The sequence below is a fragment of the Poecilia reticulata genome, linkage group LG5, assembly GCF_000633615.1.
Source record: "Poecilia reticulata strain Guanapo linkage group LG5, Guppy_female_1.0+MT, whole genome shotgun sequence".
NCBI classification, from domain to species: Eukaryota; Metazoa; Chordata; class Actinopteri; order Cyprinodontiformes; family Poeciliidae; genus Poecilia; species Poecilia reticulata.
In genome coordinates this window covers 2,769,050-2,785,795 of record NC_024335.1, presented here as the reverse complement: position 1 = coordinate 2,785,795, position 16,746 = coordinate 2,769,050, and the positions used below count along the sequence as shown (strand labels likewise).

At 38.3% G+C, this 16,746-nt stretch overlaps 2 protein-coding genes across 6 annotated transcripts in view; one reads left to right on the top strand and one right to left on the bottom strand.

The window, feature by feature from the left end:
- The first annotated feature begins 1,573 nt into the window (after positions 1-1,573).
- LOC103464321 (uncharacterized protein C14orf93 homolog) lies at positions 1,574-6,034 on the top strand. Its single transcript, XM_008408343.2, has 5 exons — positions 1,574-2,032; positions 4,623-4,684; positions 4,759-4,856; positions 4,928-5,046; positions 5,587-6,034. Exons 1-5 carry the CDS (start codon positions 1,664-1,666, stop codon positions 5,914-5,916), a joined length of 978 nt encoding a protein of 325 aa, XP_008406565.1. The 5' UTR covers positions 1,574-1,663; the 3' UTR covers positions 5,917-6,034.
- Positions 6,035-6,475: 441 nt separating this feature from the next.
- The window catches only part of arhgef3 (Rho guanine nucleotide exchange factor (GEF) 3), a 27,239-nt gene continuing 16,968 nt past the window's right edge, over positions 6,476-16,746 (bottom strand). For 3 of the 5 annotated variants that reach the window (XM_017304945.1, XM_008408339.2, XM_008408341.2), the window contains 8 exons: positions 13,801-14,082; positions 13,253-13,315; positions 13,090-13,186; positions 12,086-12,162; positions 11,750-12,007; positions 9,948-10,118; positions 9,668-9,857; positions 6,476-8,606 (listed from right to left, as the gene is read on the bottom strand). In XM_017304945.1, coding sequence (XP_017160434.1) covers positions 8,122-8,606; positions 9,668-9,857; positions 9,948-10,118; positions 11,750-12,007; positions 12,086-12,162; positions 13,090-13,186; positions 13,253-13,315; positions 13,801-14,082 — 1,623 coding nt within the window. In that variant the 3' untranslated portion in view covers positions 6,476-8,121. The remainder of the gene's footprint in view (positions 8,607-9,667; positions 9,858-9,947; positions 10,119-11,749; positions 12,008-12,085; positions 12,163-13,089; positions 13,187-13,252; positions 13,316-13,800; positions 14,083-16,746) is intronic. The other 2 variants (XM_008408340.2, XM_008408342.2) reach the window with 1 other exon arrangement.

Sequence of the window (16,746 nt, the reverse complement as noted above, 5' to 3'; positions counted from 1 at the left end):
AAGACCCCAGGCTGGGAATTGAACCCAGAACCTTCTTGCTGCAAGGCAACAGCTCTACCAACTGCGCCACTGTGCAGCCCGCTTTTCTTTTCATTTTAGCAAATTCTCATATTTTCAAACTAAGAAATTTCCTTGTTTTTTCTAGAAAATTTGTGAGCTTAATCTCAAAATTTCAGAATATTTTTTCTAGCATATATTTTTAATTTTGAAACCCAGAAATTTTCGTATTTTTCTAGAAAATGTCAGAGATTCATCTAAAAAAAATTGAAGTTCTTTTTGGCATTAATTTACTCATCATTTTTTTCTATAAACAATGCTCCTGACACGTCGTTGCAGAATCCCTATTTGGAGAGTCTGAGAATTTTTCAAACCAGATCCAATATGGCCGCTCCTCCCATCAACAATAACAAGCGGTGATGGAAACGTGTTTATTTTATAAGACAAACTTGTCAACAACTCTGGAGTGAAAATACAACCTAAAATTACCACATAATATCTCATGTAACAAAACATAGTTCACAATTAGTTTTAGGCAATAACACCTTTAAAAAATAAGAGTTAAAACATAAAAACAATATTAACGGGTCTGTAAAAACCCATGAATGTCGCGTTTCTCTGTGCCAGAAACTGCTGATAATGGGATGAATGCGCTAAATTAACATGATAAAGAATAAAATTAGCATTTGAATCGAACTTCTCGTCTTTGGGAGGAAAAGTCGTGATTGGCTGGATCTCTGTGTCCTGTCAAAGTGCATTATGGTTCTATGGCAGACCGTTTTAACATAAAATAGACTTCGGCACACATATTCCAGATAGGTGGAATTGGTTTATGACATATTACTTAAGATATCTCTAATTACATTTTTTATTTAAAATGTTATTATTTTGGAGCTTTAATTCAAGGTATCTGCAATAAATTACTTATGATTTGAAACACATATTTCAGATATCAACAATTACATCATGACTGTAGTCATAAAGAACATTTTAGATAGCTCTCTTTTTATTATGACTTAAAATAACTTAAATCAAAGATACATTTTAAAAATGAGATTTTTAGGATTAAGGTAGGTGTTAAATTTCTAAATCTAAATTTCTAAATTATCTAAATTACTTTTAATCTAGACTCTTTTTCTGTTCTGGATATTTTGAATTAACACCCTCACGTCAGAATTGCATCACTGATATTTGGATGGAATAATTATTCCGTTAAGTCAAAATATCCTGTATTTACTTTTCATTTTAGTATTTTCATGATATAAATCACTTTGAAAGGCCTTGTTGCTGACATTTATTGTAGAAATTGATTGTGTTGGAACTGAGGTTATCTTAAACCTGCTTGCCATAATTACAAATCTGTGACTGTTGAGATGACGCAATTTAAGATATCTCGAATTGTTCTAATTAGCTAATCATGATGTAAGTGCATATATCTTAAATTACCATTCAGAATAATAGAAATGTAGCTGTTTCTATTCAAATCCCATTTTTAGATATCGAGATATTTGGCAGAACCGATTTTATTCTAAATCTGCCTGCCATAAAAAGGTCATTTCTTCCCATTGGTCCTCTGGCTCATTATTATTCAGGTATTTGCGACCCACCGCCTCCTGTTCTGCTTTTAAAACGGTTCCCACTCATATTAAACCTTAACCCGACGAACATGGACGTCTCCGAGAAAAGACCACGCCACCTCTGTGAAGACTGCCAACATGACCTCTGTCAGTCGGAGTATTTTGAGCAAAACGGGCTTCACGGCAGCGATGGATCTCGGAATGGAGACTCCAACAGCCCGGGGTCAGATGTGGAGGACTCACCGGCAGACATCGATACGGTTTTATCCGCGATCAGCGGGTTGTCTCGCCAGATAACCCATTTTTCCGAAAGCCTTTATCAGAAACTTGATTCCATGGATGAGAGGTTTGTTTCCCTGGAAGAACGGATCTCTGGCCTGGAGGAGAAACGGCAAAGCGAGCCCGGGACGGCGGAAACCCACCCGAGGAAAAGACGGAGCCACAATGCCAAACTAGCGGTGAGCGGCGAACACGTGTGTTGAATAATTATAAACAATAATTGATTATAAACAACTGCTGTTTATTGTTGCACAGTGAGGGAGTCCAGATGGTCTGTTTCATTAAACCGGGATTCTCCGGATAAACCTGGTTGAATCGAGCCTCGATTCGGTTTCACAAACGCAGTAGTGCATCCGTTACCATGGTAATTCATCCAGTGCAGCTTGCACGCTCCTGAACGGGCTAACAGCTGTGTGCTTTGGCTCGTTTGCGCATGCGCTGAAGAAATGCTTCTGGATTATTCTAAAATCAAACAAAGATCACGTTTAGCGAAAGTCTATAGTATGTAATCATGCATATTCTGCTTTTATATCATCAATTCAACCAAAACTAAGTTTTTCAGTGCTCCTAACACACATGTAAAATATATTTTGATGGATACGATAGATTATTGTTTTAATATTCTTTCTCCAAACATACTTCTTCATGGCATTCTTCTATAACTGAACAATACATACAGACGTGTCAAAATGTGTTAAACTGTTTGGCCCATTGCACTGCAACACCAACATGTATTTAAACCCCATTTGAAGGAGTTTATGTTGGAATACAGGCTTTTTTGAGCCAGTATTTGTGATTAAATACTGAGAATGTTTAATCACAAAGTGCAGATTAGGAGACAATTTCAGAAGAGTCAACAACAACTTAGTATGCCATGAATACTAAGCCTGTGATACTACACTGCTCAAAAAAATAAAGGGGACACTTAAAACAACACAATATAACTCCAAGTAAATCAAACTGTCCACTTAAGAAGCAACACTGATTGACCCGACCAGGGTCCCCGTTGTCAATCAGTGTTGCTTCCTAAGTGGACAGTTTGATTTCACAGAAGTTTGATTTACTTGGAGTTATATTGTGTTGTTTAAGTGTTCCCTTTATTTTTTTGAGCAGTGTATAATGACCAACATTTTCCATGTGCAAATGATTGTAACTTTGTCATGATGACACAACTGATGCTTCATGTAAAGCTCAGTGTTTCACGTTGGCAGAAACACTTCGGTCTGCTTTCCATCACACAATCTTGGATGAGCTTGACAGACAATATATGTCAATGTTGACAATATATCATCAGATTTACCCTGAAAATTGTACGTTGCAGACTTGAGTGTTAAGGTTACATCCCTAAGTTGAGCTAAGTGTGTTCAGTGCTGGATGGTGAAAGTCACTAAATTTGTTCCATTTGTGTGACATTAGAACATTTTCAGCATTAATGCCTGTTTTATACTTAAATCTCATTATTTCTCAATAACACTGAGGGGTTTTGTGCAGGTCCTGGGTCTAGTCAACAGGTGAACAGAAGGTAAAATGGCTACAACAGGAATGAGTCTAAAGGCCGGTGCTCAACAGTTGATTTGCATTTGCATGGCTCCCAGCAGCTTTATTTAAATATGAAAACCTCTGCTAGGCACAAGGGGAGGGGGGTGATGGGGGAACACGGACACACAGCGGTTTTGACCATTTTTGGCAGTGCTCTACAATTTTCCACTCTGACAAAAACCTCTTGCCGAAAGCCCTCAATCTCCATGCGCACGGCAGAACTAGGTGTCAATAGCTGTCGAAAATCCCACTTTTCATGCAGTGGATGAAGTTGAGAACGATGACGTGGATTTTCTGCACCGTTTCAGAATTGTAGTCTGCCTGTACTTTTAGCAATGGCAGCTGATGAAGTGAGCAAGGTTGTTCAGTCTGTCCAAATATTTAACATTAACATCGGTCTCATTTGGATCTGCCCGTCTCTCTTGGCTGTAAAATAATTTTAGATCAGATAAATCAGGTAGTAGTTTGCGGTTTAATGTGTCCCAGAACGGATTGTGTTCAGGCTGCGAAACTAAAAGACAGAATTTAATTCAAACTTTATAAAACACAACATAAAATCTTATCTATCCCAAAAGGAAATTAAATGTAGTGGTACTTCTGACCATCCAAGTTTCTTCAAAGGTTGTTGTGGGTGGTGATGTTGAGAGCAGGAAGGATCTCCAGTAGCAGTCAATCTGGCAATGAATCTGAGTAGGCCTCTGACTAAAGATAATTTCTGCATGACGGCTTCAAGCCAATAATTCAGTTTCTGGGAAGCAGAGATGATATAACACAGCAACATGTCCTGGATGATGTTGTTGGTAAACACTGCTAATTCACTTCGTTTGCTTTTGCTGCTCTTCTTTAGTCTTTGCATGGTTGGATGGTTACAATGCCAGGCAGAGAGATGTTGGAGTAGGGGATAAGATGATGGTTTGAACTTTGGTTCTTTTCTTCTTGACTGTGATTTGGGATCATAGTTCAGATATAATTTGAAACTAAACAGCTGCTCCCAGTGGCAAAAACAATACAGGACAGTTGTTTACAGTGCAGGTAACTTACTGTAAGCTTCTTGGCGTTTACCTGGTGCATTACGTCACGGGCAAACGTTAGCATTTGGGTAAAATTTAAAAGCTGAACGCAGACCATGCCTTCAGGAAGCAATCGTTTATCAATAATAGTCAGGAAACTTTGCATGCAGTAGATAGCATAGCAGGCTAATACTAATCAGACTCGTCTTTGTTTTTACAGGAAGCGGTTCGCCGTCTTCACAATGCGGAAACGAACAACAGTCGTTACGACCCCCAACAGGGGTGAGGTTTTATTCCTTTTTGTTCACATTTAATGTCGCAAACTCTTGAAATACTCGCATCTCTCGTTTTCGCAGAATGAGCTCTGCGCACAACCATGCAGTTACCACCAGCCTCGTCCAATCCCTGAGGACATATCCGGATTTTCAGCGAGTGGAGAGCGGCGTCCTCATTTGTAAGGAATTCAGTTTGATATCGATATGATTCTCTCTATGCAATTTTGACACACACTTATTTTTATTCCAGCTTCTTGCAAGACTTACTTTGAGACGATACGAAGAAACTTTAGGTACCAGCAGCCACACCTTGCACACAAGGCTGCTTCGCAGAAGAACTCCTCCAAGAGTCGGGCAAGAAGGAAGAGAGTAAGTTCCACAAATTTTATTGAATTTTAGCGATTTGTGACCAACATACGGAAGAAGAGTAGGACCACTGGAAAAAAATGACTCTACAGAATTCTAAGAAATTTTGACGTTACACTCAGAAGTACGGAAGATCATTAGACACACTGAAACAAAATTACCTCCAAAAATGTAAAACAAAAAAAAGGATGTTGATCAGAGGAGTATGGAAGACAATTATGGTCAAAAAAGAGAAATAATTTGGATTATTTTTCTTAGTAAATTCAGACATAAATGGGGCCTGTGGAAAAAACATCTGACTTTTTTTGTGGATGTTAATCTGAGAATTTTGGAAGAGAGTTAGGGTTACTAAAATGAGAAGATTCTGACTTTTTTCCCAAAAGGAAATTTGGAAGTTAATCTCAGAAGTATGAACGATGATTAGAGTCACTGAAAAAAATATCTGTAAGGTTAGGGATGGTTATTTTTCTTACATTGTCCCTAATGTTCCCCGTACATGTCGGATATTTTGCTGAAACCTGATCTTCTGTCCGTTTGTTGCAGTTACTGTTGGCCCGGCAGAGCGTGCTGAAAGCGGAGGAGCTGGAGCTCTGGCGTGGCGTCACGACGGAGCTGATGTCTGACGAGGAGGACGGCGAGTTGGACGGCACGTTTGGATGGATTGTGCGTCGTCCCTCGTTTCGTAGCGAGGAACTCGGCGACCTTTGCACGGCTCTTCAAAGCAGACTGGATTCCACTCGGAAGTTCAACGCCACGTATCACCAGCGGCTGCGCTTTGGACCCGACTCTGACAGACCGCCGCCCAGCAACTACAGCGCCGACGCGGCGAAGAGACACTTCAAACCGGAGGCCTTGCCTGTAATTCTAGAATAACTACCAGAACTCTGTGGGTTCTGGGCCAACATAAAAACATTTGGTACATGTTGTAATGTGTAATCTGGAAGAAGATTAGGACCACAGAAAAAAATAAATTCAGATTTTTGTTTTGTTTCTAGTTAGTTTTATTTTTTCAGATTTCTTACTACTTTCTGATTTTAGATTTCTAATAATTTTTTTCATATTTCTGATTTATTTTTTATTTTTTTCAAATATGATCATTTTTCTCAGATTTCAGACTTTTCTTCAGATATGACGTTTTTACCTGAAAAAAACGTCATATCTGAAAAAGCAATTTAGAAATCTGCTTTTTCTCAGATTTCTAAATTGTTTTTAGATATCCAACTTTTTCCAGATTTAATTTTCTGAGATTAATGTTAACATTTTTTGACCTTGAACGTATTCCCTACATAAAGTCAGAATTGCCCCCTGCTTTCATGATGTACGATGGTAACATGAACATTTTCATAAATCTGGTTTATTTGTTGCAGGGAAAATGTTTGCAGCTCTTATTTGCACTTGTTTATAAATTGCATTAAATTTGTACACAGACAAAATCATTTAGACAAAATTTATTGAGTCTATGATTTAACAAAGATGTTCATGAATGCCTTGTTTTTTTTTTTTTTTTGGATGCAGCAGAATAAAGGGGATTGTTTCCTTTCAGTGCTTCTGAGATGCGCAATCAGTTATCAACACTAGGACACATTTGGCTCAATCAATATTCCTGAATTATGAGTTGCATATTAATAAACAATGGTTCAGGCATTCATATGGACATATTCCTCATATACATTCTTTATGTACAATACATGTACAACAGTTTTCTCTGCACAAAAACCACCTGGAATCTATACAGAAACATAAACCGATAACACTTGGTTGTGATTTTAAAAAGGAAAATGCTCTAAAAGATTAATGGTTCTGCTGCTAAATGGGTTCCTCTCCATTTCCACTGAAACTGGGTCAGCTCCCAGTTTCAGTTCAGCTGAGACGAACGGTGAAATGTTTATAAAACGGCATTTAAAACCCGTCTGGATAAAACCGTATGAGGCTTCTTTTTCCAAACATAAAGTAAAGCTGAATGCTCAGCATAAAATAAACCCATTTTTTACAGTGAGAGTTGTTGGAACAATAAACACAGCGCCACCATCTGTCAGAGTGGCTAAATGAGCTACTGCGGCAAACAAAACCAAATATATCGGCAAATTAATTTTATTCGCTCCAGAAACAAAATTTTAGGTTTTTCACTAGAATCTAGTTAAAATAAGACATTTTACTGGATGATAAATTATTGAAATAATTAATTTTGTTTTGTCACAATTTTCAAATACTGACAAGCATTGATAATGTCATAACTTTCTAAAGAACTTAACACTGGAACTTGTAAGTTACACTGCAAAAACACAAAATATTATTTAAAAAGTATTTTTGCTCTAGTTGTTACTGCAAATATCTCAGTACATTTGAAATAAGTCAAATAAATTACAAGTAACTAAGTTATAGTCAGTAATTCTTAAATATTGATGAAAATGTTCTAGTTCCACTGCCAGTTTATTTCAAGTTAAGGGGCCTGTGCCGTTACCTAGCAACCCCAGCCAAGCTAAGCCCCGTTACCTAGCAACCAAATTCTGTTTCCACTGGCAAATTATTTCACTATGTTGAACGTGTCTTGTTATGACTGAAATAATCTAGCACGTTTTTAAAATAAAAATTTGCAAGAAGATACAAGATCTCAGAAATTTTCTAGAAAAGAGCGAAGAAATTTCAGAGTTTGTAAAGAAAAATTAGCCGCAAGAAACTCAGAAAAGTCAATCATTAATGAAGAAGTACTAATTCAACTAGCAGATTGTTTTACCTATAACTTTGGGAAAATGTTATAAAAGAGTAAAAAAAAATCCAGTGGATTGAGTTTAAAATAAATGTTAAGGAACTATTGGTTTAAAACCAGCTCCTGTATTTTGCTGAAAAGTTCCTTCTAAGTTAGTTTTATCTTAATTCAAATGTACTAAGATTAGAAACTAGACATTAAATACTTGGTAAGATTTTGTGATTTTGCCGTGTAAGAAAACTTCAATAAAAAACACCCAGCTTGTTGTTGGAAATTCACAAATGTCCTAATATTAACCATCAGAACCAACATTTTGTTGAGTATCTGAACTGATTCTTTATTCGGTTGAATTCAGTTCAGTTTATTCTCCGTCAGCATCTGCAGATCATTTCCTCGTTGTCTCCGGCGTCTGTGCTGACTTCCTCCTCCTCCTCTTCCTCTGCGTTCAGAGTGTCCTTCCCACCTGTAGTCTCTACTTCTTGGTCCATCCTGCAGTCTGCAGGTGGTTCTGGTTCTGGTGTCGACTCTGTCTCACCGTCCATCTCTGGTTCTACTGATGACATCCCATCATTGTCGGCCATCATGCTTTCTGAGAATAAACCAGCATCTTCCAGATTCAGATCTTCTGTCTTTGCCAAAGTTTCGTTTTTGATTTCTGAATTTTCGCTCGAATCGGTTGGTTCTCCTGGTTCTGGTTCTGTACGCCGTTCCGTCTGAGGAGTCTGGTCTCCCGCCGCCTCCTTGGCCTGCCGGATGCAGTTGATCCACTGCTGCTTGTTGAAGGCGTCGCTCGCCTGGAAGCAGTGCGTCTGCAGCTGGCTTCCTGACCGGCACGAAACCCGGAAGAAGTTCTTGGCTGAGAGGAGAAGAAAGTTAGTTTTAATTATAAATTATTTTAAAAGTATCTGGGGGGGAAAAAAATCATCCAACACTCTAGAACATGAGTGTAACTGTAGCTCTTTAGCTAAAAAACATATACATTTGGAAAACGACACTGCAAAAACACAAAATATTACCATGTGTTTGTTTAGTTAATAGTGCAAATATTCTATCACACTTGAAATGAGACAAAACTAACTTACAAGTAACTTTTCTGCAAGAAATAGGAGATGTTTAAGACATTAATTGTTGAAAAATCATTAAAAAGTGCTAGCTCCACTGGCAGATTATTTCACTTATGCAAAAAATGTTACAAGTGAAATAATCTGCCCTTGGAACTAGTACTTTTTAAAAAAAAATAAATATTAAGGAATTATTTATTTAAAGTAAGCTTTGATATTGAGCTGAAAAGTTAGTTATAAGTTAATTTTGTCTCATTTCATTTGTAGAAAGATGTATTCGCTAGAAACTAGAACAAAATACAAAGTTTTGCAGTGAATCCAGTGACCACACTGGAAAAACACAAAATCATACCAAATATTTATGGTCTAGTTTCAAGTAAATTAAGGCAAAAATGACATAGAAGCTAGTTTTAAACCAATAATCAATCCATCCATCCATCCATCCATCCATCCATCCATCCATCCCTTTTCTATACATTCTTGTCCCTTAGTGGGGTCAGGAGTAATTCCTTAATATTATTTTAAATAAAGTTCAGGCTCCACTGGAAGATTATTTCACTTATTTAATACGGAAAAAATATTAGAAGTGAAATAATCAGCCAGTGGATCTAGAACTGGGTTGCTAGGTAACAGGCTGGACTTGGCTGGCGTTGCTAGGTAACGTGGCAGTGACGGTTGATTGTGAAATAATCTGCCAGTGGAACTTGCATTTTTCATCAATACTGAAGAATTGTTGATTTAAACAAGCTTCCATTTCTTGATCAAAAGTTACTTTTAATTTCATTTTGTCCTATTTCAATCAGTTCTTATTTCTCTTTTCAGCCTGAAGCTAGTCGTTGTAACTTTTGTCACCGACTTCGCTCGTTGTTGCTGAAGGCCCCTCTGATGGACCCGCCCACTCTCATCTCGCCGTCCGATACGTCCTCCAGGTCCAGCTGGCTGATGGGGATTGGCTGGCGGCAGAGCTGGTAGCTAACCCGCTGGCTGTTCAGCGAAACCGACCGGGTGATCACCAAAATGTCCTGGAACAGAAACACGTGGAGCTTCTGCAAGACCACAGAATAATTATTAAAAGTTTGGTGAGAAATTATCAAAACAATAAAGGTGGATGAGAATAACTCTGGAGAGACACTAACGATTCCTCTGTTGTTCTTCAGCTCTCCGTGGCAGCTGAGCGTTTTGGATCGGTCGATCAGTTCGTCCCGCCGTCCTTCATCTGAGTAAAGCAGACGGTCCTTATAGTGCTGACACTCCGACTCTCCGGTCCGCCTGTTGATGTCCGCCACCACGCTCTGCACCATCAGCATCTGTTGGGCCAGAGACGAGCTAATTATGCTGCCTCCAGATTACGAACAAAACTGGGAAATTATGACTTCTGAGTCGGAAAAATCAAAGTTAGTCAAACTAGGAGGAACTCAGAATGGACCTTACCACAGGGGCCGCGTTTCATTGGCTAATGCCCATTTTACGTCACAGCGCAGCTACCACGTGCGTGACCGTCTCACAAACGCAAGCTACAGTAGTAAACACATGCTAATGTACATTGTGGACTAGCAGAGCGGCAGAAAGTTTTTGCGTCAGGACTCGAAAAAGAATAGTTCTCCACTGTCAGTGGGTTATCTGCACAGGCGATGTCAGGTATCCTGATCGTATTTGTGGAACTAAAATTCAGAGATTTCCAAAATCTGAAACGGAAAGCCTTGCTTGGATTAAAGCTTGTGGATGACCGCATTTGCAGCTCAACCGTCGTAGGATCAATAAGAACAAAGTGTCTGCTGGCGTAAGTATTATTGCTTTGCTTTCTTTGTGTTTAATGAATGAATAAAATAAAGTCAATAATAAACACATCCATTATGAAAACCGTTTAGCTAAGTACAACATAATGGCAGTACCGATACAACTTCTACACCTTGAAGCCTGTCTGTTACAGTCTTATGTTAGCTGAACAGATCAATATGCAATGTGTACCGTATCTGACATACATTAAAGATTTTATTTCACTTGAAAAGGCTTTTTACTAAACTGTAATCGTGTTAGCCACGTTAGCATCAGGCCTAGGCAAACTCAAACATTTGCCAACAACAGAAATCAGTGAGTTCAAAAGTAACCCTCAAAACCATGAATGCCCGACTTACCCAGCCTTGCAAGAACAATAGCCATCAGTGATCTTGTCCACAGCTATATTTATGCTGAGGTGTGAGAATCTGCTGTTTTCCTCATCGACCCACCGGTAGCATTTAGCTGTGACGCGCACAATGTTAGAGGCATTGCGTGGCTAAAACATCTTGATGTCGTCCAAAAAAAGATGACATGAACTTCTTGGTTCCCCTGTCCATTGTTGTGGCTGATATTTTGTGAAAATCCGGCAGAAATGCTACACTATAATCGACTCAGAAATACTCTGCAGAGAGTCAGTCGAAATGAAAGACGACATGTTTACAGAGAAACTAAGCACCGCGAGGTTTTGTTTGTGAGACATGCAGCCATGCGGGATTTTAGAGGGGTGTTTCTGGGCGGAGTTTGGTAAGGTTAGTTTTTAGTTTCAACTTTTAGTTTCAACTTTTAAGGCTGACTTCACGTTTCAATATGGCCGCAGCAGAAAGCTGTGGTGGAAATCTGTTTATTTTACAAAACACACATTTAAAAGTGAGTCTAAAATCAATGCTACACGTAGCGCCTGAAACTCTTAACGGAATAAGCTGAAAGTGATGTTTTCAGGACGCCATGTTAGGACCGTTGTAGATCGAGGAAAAAAAAAAAATAGGAGTACATTTCCGCAAAACTACAAAATTTTAGCTTGATTTAAAAAAAAATCTACAAAAAATCTCTGAAATTTCTGAGTTTGAAAAGTAAAAAATGTGAATGGAAAAAATAGTAAAAAGTTTGAGTTCAGTCTAAACAAATGCAACCAGCAGTCATCAGGGTTGGGTTTCCTCACCGCTTCCTCCAGGTGCTGCCGGTCCAGGTGGTCGTTGGGCGTGTGCTTCAGGATCTCTCTGAGCAGCAGCGGGTACTTCACCAGCCGGCTGCGAGGGATGTCCAGGAAGTTCCACAGGTCCAACTTCCTGCTGAACGGAGACTGCAGGCAGCGCTGCAAGAAGTCCTGGACCCGCCGGTCCTGCTTCTTCTGGTCCAGCAGGGCCTTGGCCTGAACCTGGTTGCTGCAGTATGGCGTGTAGGAGGAGAGACACGGCAGCTGCAGGGACACCAGCACATCGCCATGAGGCATCCCGCCCAGCTTATAACGCTGATATAATGAGACAGAAACGCTCACCCAGGCGGTCAGGATGTGTCCGACATTTTCTGTGGTTCCGTCGGGTTTTCTGGCGTCTCGTAGCCGACCCAGCAAATCTGAGAAAAGTCAGAAATTGTTCCTACACTGCAAAAACACAATCTCTTAACAAAATATTTTGGTCTAAATTCAAGTGTAAATATCCTAGTTCACTTGAAAAAAGATGAAACCAACTGAAAAGTAACATTTCAGCAATAAATACGAGCTTGTTTTAAGTCAACCCTCTGTAATTTAAATAAAAAAGTTCTAGTTCGACTGGTAACTACAACTTTGCGCTAAATATTTAGCTTACAAACTAAATATTTAGATTGCTAACTAAATACTTAGTTTCTAAATACTTAGTTAGCAATCTAAATATACAGCTCTGAGCTAGCTAAATATTTAGCTTACAAATTAAAAATGTATCTTGATAGCTAGATATTTTTGTTTGAAGCTACATATTTTTGGAAGTTAAATATTTAATTTCAAAATAAATACTAAGCTTTTTAACTAATAAAATGTACACTAAATATTTTATAAAATATTTTGTTTGTAAATAAATTTGTATCTGGCTTGTTAACTAAACATTTAGTTAACAAGCCAGATATTTAGTTTACAAATTAAATATTTTGCTTGCTAACAAAATAGTTTCAAGCTGAATATTTCATTGGTTAACTAAATATTTAGCTTTAAGGCAAATATTTACTTAGCAAGCAAAATTGCTAATTGAAAACAAAATGTTTAGATTGTAAATTAAATATTTAGCCTGAAAACTAAATATTGAGTTGGAAACTGCCACTTATAAATGAATGAATTTGAATGAATGACATGGTGAAAATATGACTTTAATCAATGAACCACAATTTTTCACTTCTTACAACTTAATACTTCGAATTTTTGCTGCTAATTTTGACTGTGTAAATTTACTAATGGCACCCCATACAAACTGACGTCAAATTAACATTTTAAATGTTTTATTTGGCCTTTAATCAGAAACCTGGTCTCACCTTCATGCAGAGGTATGAGTGAGTCCAGAGTACCGAAGATCTGGTTCAGTTCCTGCTCAGTCATGATGGACAGCTTCAGCATCGGGTCGTGGTACGCCTGCAGTTTAATTCATGTAAATACCAGAAAGACAGCAAAACAACCAACAACCAAGCTGCTGTTTACCTTTTTGGCCAATTTAAGGTCTTCCACCAAGTCCTGTTCTCCTTGAGCCAACTCAAAAATGGCCTGTAGGAAGACGGTTATGTTGAATAAAAAAAATCACAAGAGACTGAACATGATTCACTTACACTGCAAAAACACAAAATCTTACCAAGAATTTCAGGTCTACTTTCTAGAGCAAATATCTTAGTACAGTTGAAATGAGACAAAACTAACTTACAAGTAATTTTTAGGCATGAAATACGGCTTGTTTTAAATTAATTATCGGTAATATTTATATTCCACTGGCGGATTATTTCACTTAAAACATGGAAAAATGTCTTTTTATCAGTGAAATTATCTGACAAAGAAACTAATATTTTAAAAATCAATATTAAAGAATTATTGACTTAAAACAAACTTGCATATTTTGCTGAAAAGTTACTTGTAAGATAGTTTTCTTATTTAAAGTGAACTAAGATATTTAAACAATAAACTACAAAAAATACTGTTGTGTTTTTGCAGTGTGAAAACATAAATCTGATGATCATTTCTGAGCAGAGAAAAACGACCTCTTGTCTTTTTATCTCCTTTGGACTCAGAGTCGCTCCGACTCGGATGTCGAACGTCTCACTCCACAGTTTGCTGTCGCGGCGCTTGGAGGCGGGGCCTGTTGCCGTGGAAACCCGCGTCATGGTCGTGCCGGACGGAGGGCCGGAGACCGTCGCGGACACGACACGCGTCGTCATCGTGGAAAAGGAAGAGGAGGAAGAAGGAGGAAGAGTCGGAGGATTTGGTAGAGTTGAAGCTCGACTCTCGTTACGGAAACTGACGGAGCGCTGCAGGGACAGAAACTTATAAATAAATAAACATTAAATTATATTTTTTTATTTTAAATTATTTGAGTCTTCTTCTCACTGCCTGACTTCAACTTAAACTAAACTTTCCCTGTTTTATGTTTGTTCAGATTGACAAAGTTTGCCCTATTTGCTGACTTACAGGAATTGACTTGTCCTGCTGGCTGAACGGCCACTCAGTAAGGAGGAAGTCATTAACCAAAAAGCAACATAAAAGACCAGATTAGCATCGCTGTAATCCCAAATTAGGAATCATTACTAAAACCATACATGGTAAGTGATTGCCTTTCAATGTCAAGCTTTTGTAATAAAAAAAAAACAGTTTCTGTTTAAAGTTGTGTCTAAAAAAATCCATTACTAAAGAACTCAAGGTTTAATCTCAGCCATTATTCAGCTTTATCAGTATTTATTACTCTTCTTTATTGGATTTATATCAGTTCTTAATGCATTTTAAACATGTTCAGTTAAGCATTTCTTTAACCATGTTAAAGATTTTTAATATAAAAGAAGCCCTGCGACAGACTGGCGACCTGCCCAGGTGACCCCGCCTGGAGAGCAGCACCTGCCTCTCCAGCTAACGAGGAGAGGCAGGTGCTCTTGTCCCACTTAGGGACAAGGGTGTTAGAAAATGGATGAATGGATATAAAACAACAAGCAGGAAGTTATTTGTGAGTGCAGAAAGGAAACCCAGATTCCGGCAGTTTTCCCACAACTTCACCTTCAATCCATTTTATTTGACTGGATATTTAAAATGTCTTCCAGTTCCAGTGGTAAATGTACATAAGAATTAAAAGTCTATTGATCTTTGAGAATGGGTCCTTACCACTACCGACAGATTATTTGAAATATTATTTATCACAATAACTTCCAGGGCAATTTATTGCTCAGAAACATTTATTGTTATTCTGCAGCAGAAAAGTACAGCAACATCCACTGCATGAAAAGTGGGATTTTCGACAGCTATTGACACCTAGTTCTGCCGTGCACATGGAGATTGAGGGCTTTCGGCAAGAGGTTTTTGTCAGAGTGGAAAATTGTGGAGCACTGCCAAAAATGGTCAAAACCGCTGTGTGTCCATGTTCCCCCATCACCCCCCTCCCCTTGTGCCTAGCAGAGGTTTTCATATTTAAATAAAGCTGCTGGGAGCCATGCAAATGCAAATCAACTGTTGAGCACCGGCCTTTAGACTCATTCCTGTTGTAGCCATTTTACCTTCTGTTCACCTGTTGACTAGACCCAGGACCTGCACAAAACCCCTCAGTGTTATTGAGAAATAATGAGATTTAAGTATAAAACAGGCATTAATGCTGAAAATGTTCTAATGTCACACAAATGGAACAAATTTAGTGACTTTCACCATCCAGCACTGAACACACTTAGCTCAACTTAGGGATGTAACCTTAACACTCAAGTCTGCAAATCAAAGTACAATTTTTAGGGTAAATCTGATGATATATTGTCAACATTGCATGTCTGTCAAGCTCATCCAAGATTGTGTGATGGAAAGCAAACCGAAGTGTTTCTGCCAACGTGAAACACTGAGCTTTACATGAAGCATCAGTTGTGTCATCATGACAAAGTTACAATCATTTGCACATGTAAAATTTTGGTCATTATATACTGCTCAAAAAAATAAAGGGAACACTTAAACAACACAATATAACTCCAAGTAAATCAAACTTCTGTGAAATCAAACTGTCCACTTAGGAAGCAACACTGATTGACAACGGGGACCCTGGTCGGGTCAATCAGTGTTGCTTCTTAAGTGGACAGTTTGATTTCACAGAAGTTTGATTTACTTGGAGTTATATTGTGTTGTTTTAAGTGTCCCCTTTATTTTTTTGAGCAGTGTAGTATCACAGGCTTAGTATTCATGGCATACTAAGTTGTTGTTGACTCTTCTGAAATTGTCTCCTAATCTGCACTTTGTGATTAAACATTCTCAGTATTTAATCACAAATACTGGCTCAAAAAAGCCTGTATTCCAACATGAACTCCTTCAAATGGGGTTTAAATACATGTTGGTGTTGCAGTGCAATGGGCCAAACAGTTTAACACATTTTGAGACGTCTGTATGTATTGTTCAGTTATAGAAGAATGCCATGAAGAAGTATGTTTGGAGAAAGAATATTAAAACAATAATCTAGCTTATCCATTAAAATATATTTTACATGTGTGTTAGGAGCACTGAAAAACTTAGTTTTGGTTGAATTGATGATATAAAAGCAGAATATGCATGATTACATAGTGTTTTTCAACCACTGTGCCGCGACACACTAGTGTACCGTGAGTGATCGTCAGGTGTGTCGGGGAAATTATCCAATTTTTCCTACCGTATTTTCCGGACTATAAGCTGCTACTTCTTTCCTACACTTTGCATTTATTAATATAATGTGTTTTTTTTAGTTGTTGTTTTAATATCTTGTGTGTGCATACTAAGCTGGAAGTTGCCAAACAATTTCACTGTAGTTTCATAATGACTAAAACACGCCTGTAGCTCATAATGATTGTCTGTTCTGGGTTAACAGCTGATGGAGGAAGGCAGAGAGAACTGACAGCAGAGGAGGTGGCATTCTGGGAGGACGGCAGCTATGAGGGGGTGTCAGGATGGACTGTGGTGAGGTTGAGACCCCAAGTTCCCTCAATCAGGAGCTCAGTGAC

What these genes read in the sequence shown, in the direction of transcription:
- LOC103464321 (XM_008408343.2), top strand. Translation starts at nt 1,664, where the DNA reads ATGGACGTCTCCGAGAAAAGACCACGCCACCTCTGTGAAGACTGCCAA. An exon ending in GGAGAGCGGCGTCCTCATTT is followed by an intron (nt 4,857 to 4,927) that starts GTAAGGAATTCA and finishes TTTTTATTCCAG; the next exon opens with CTTCTTGCAAGACTTACTTT. An exon ending in GTCGGGCAAGAAGGAAGAGA is followed by an intron (nt 5,047 to 5,586) that starts GTAAGTTCCACA and finishes CGTTTGTTGCAG; the next exon opens with TTACTGTTGGCCCGGCAGAG.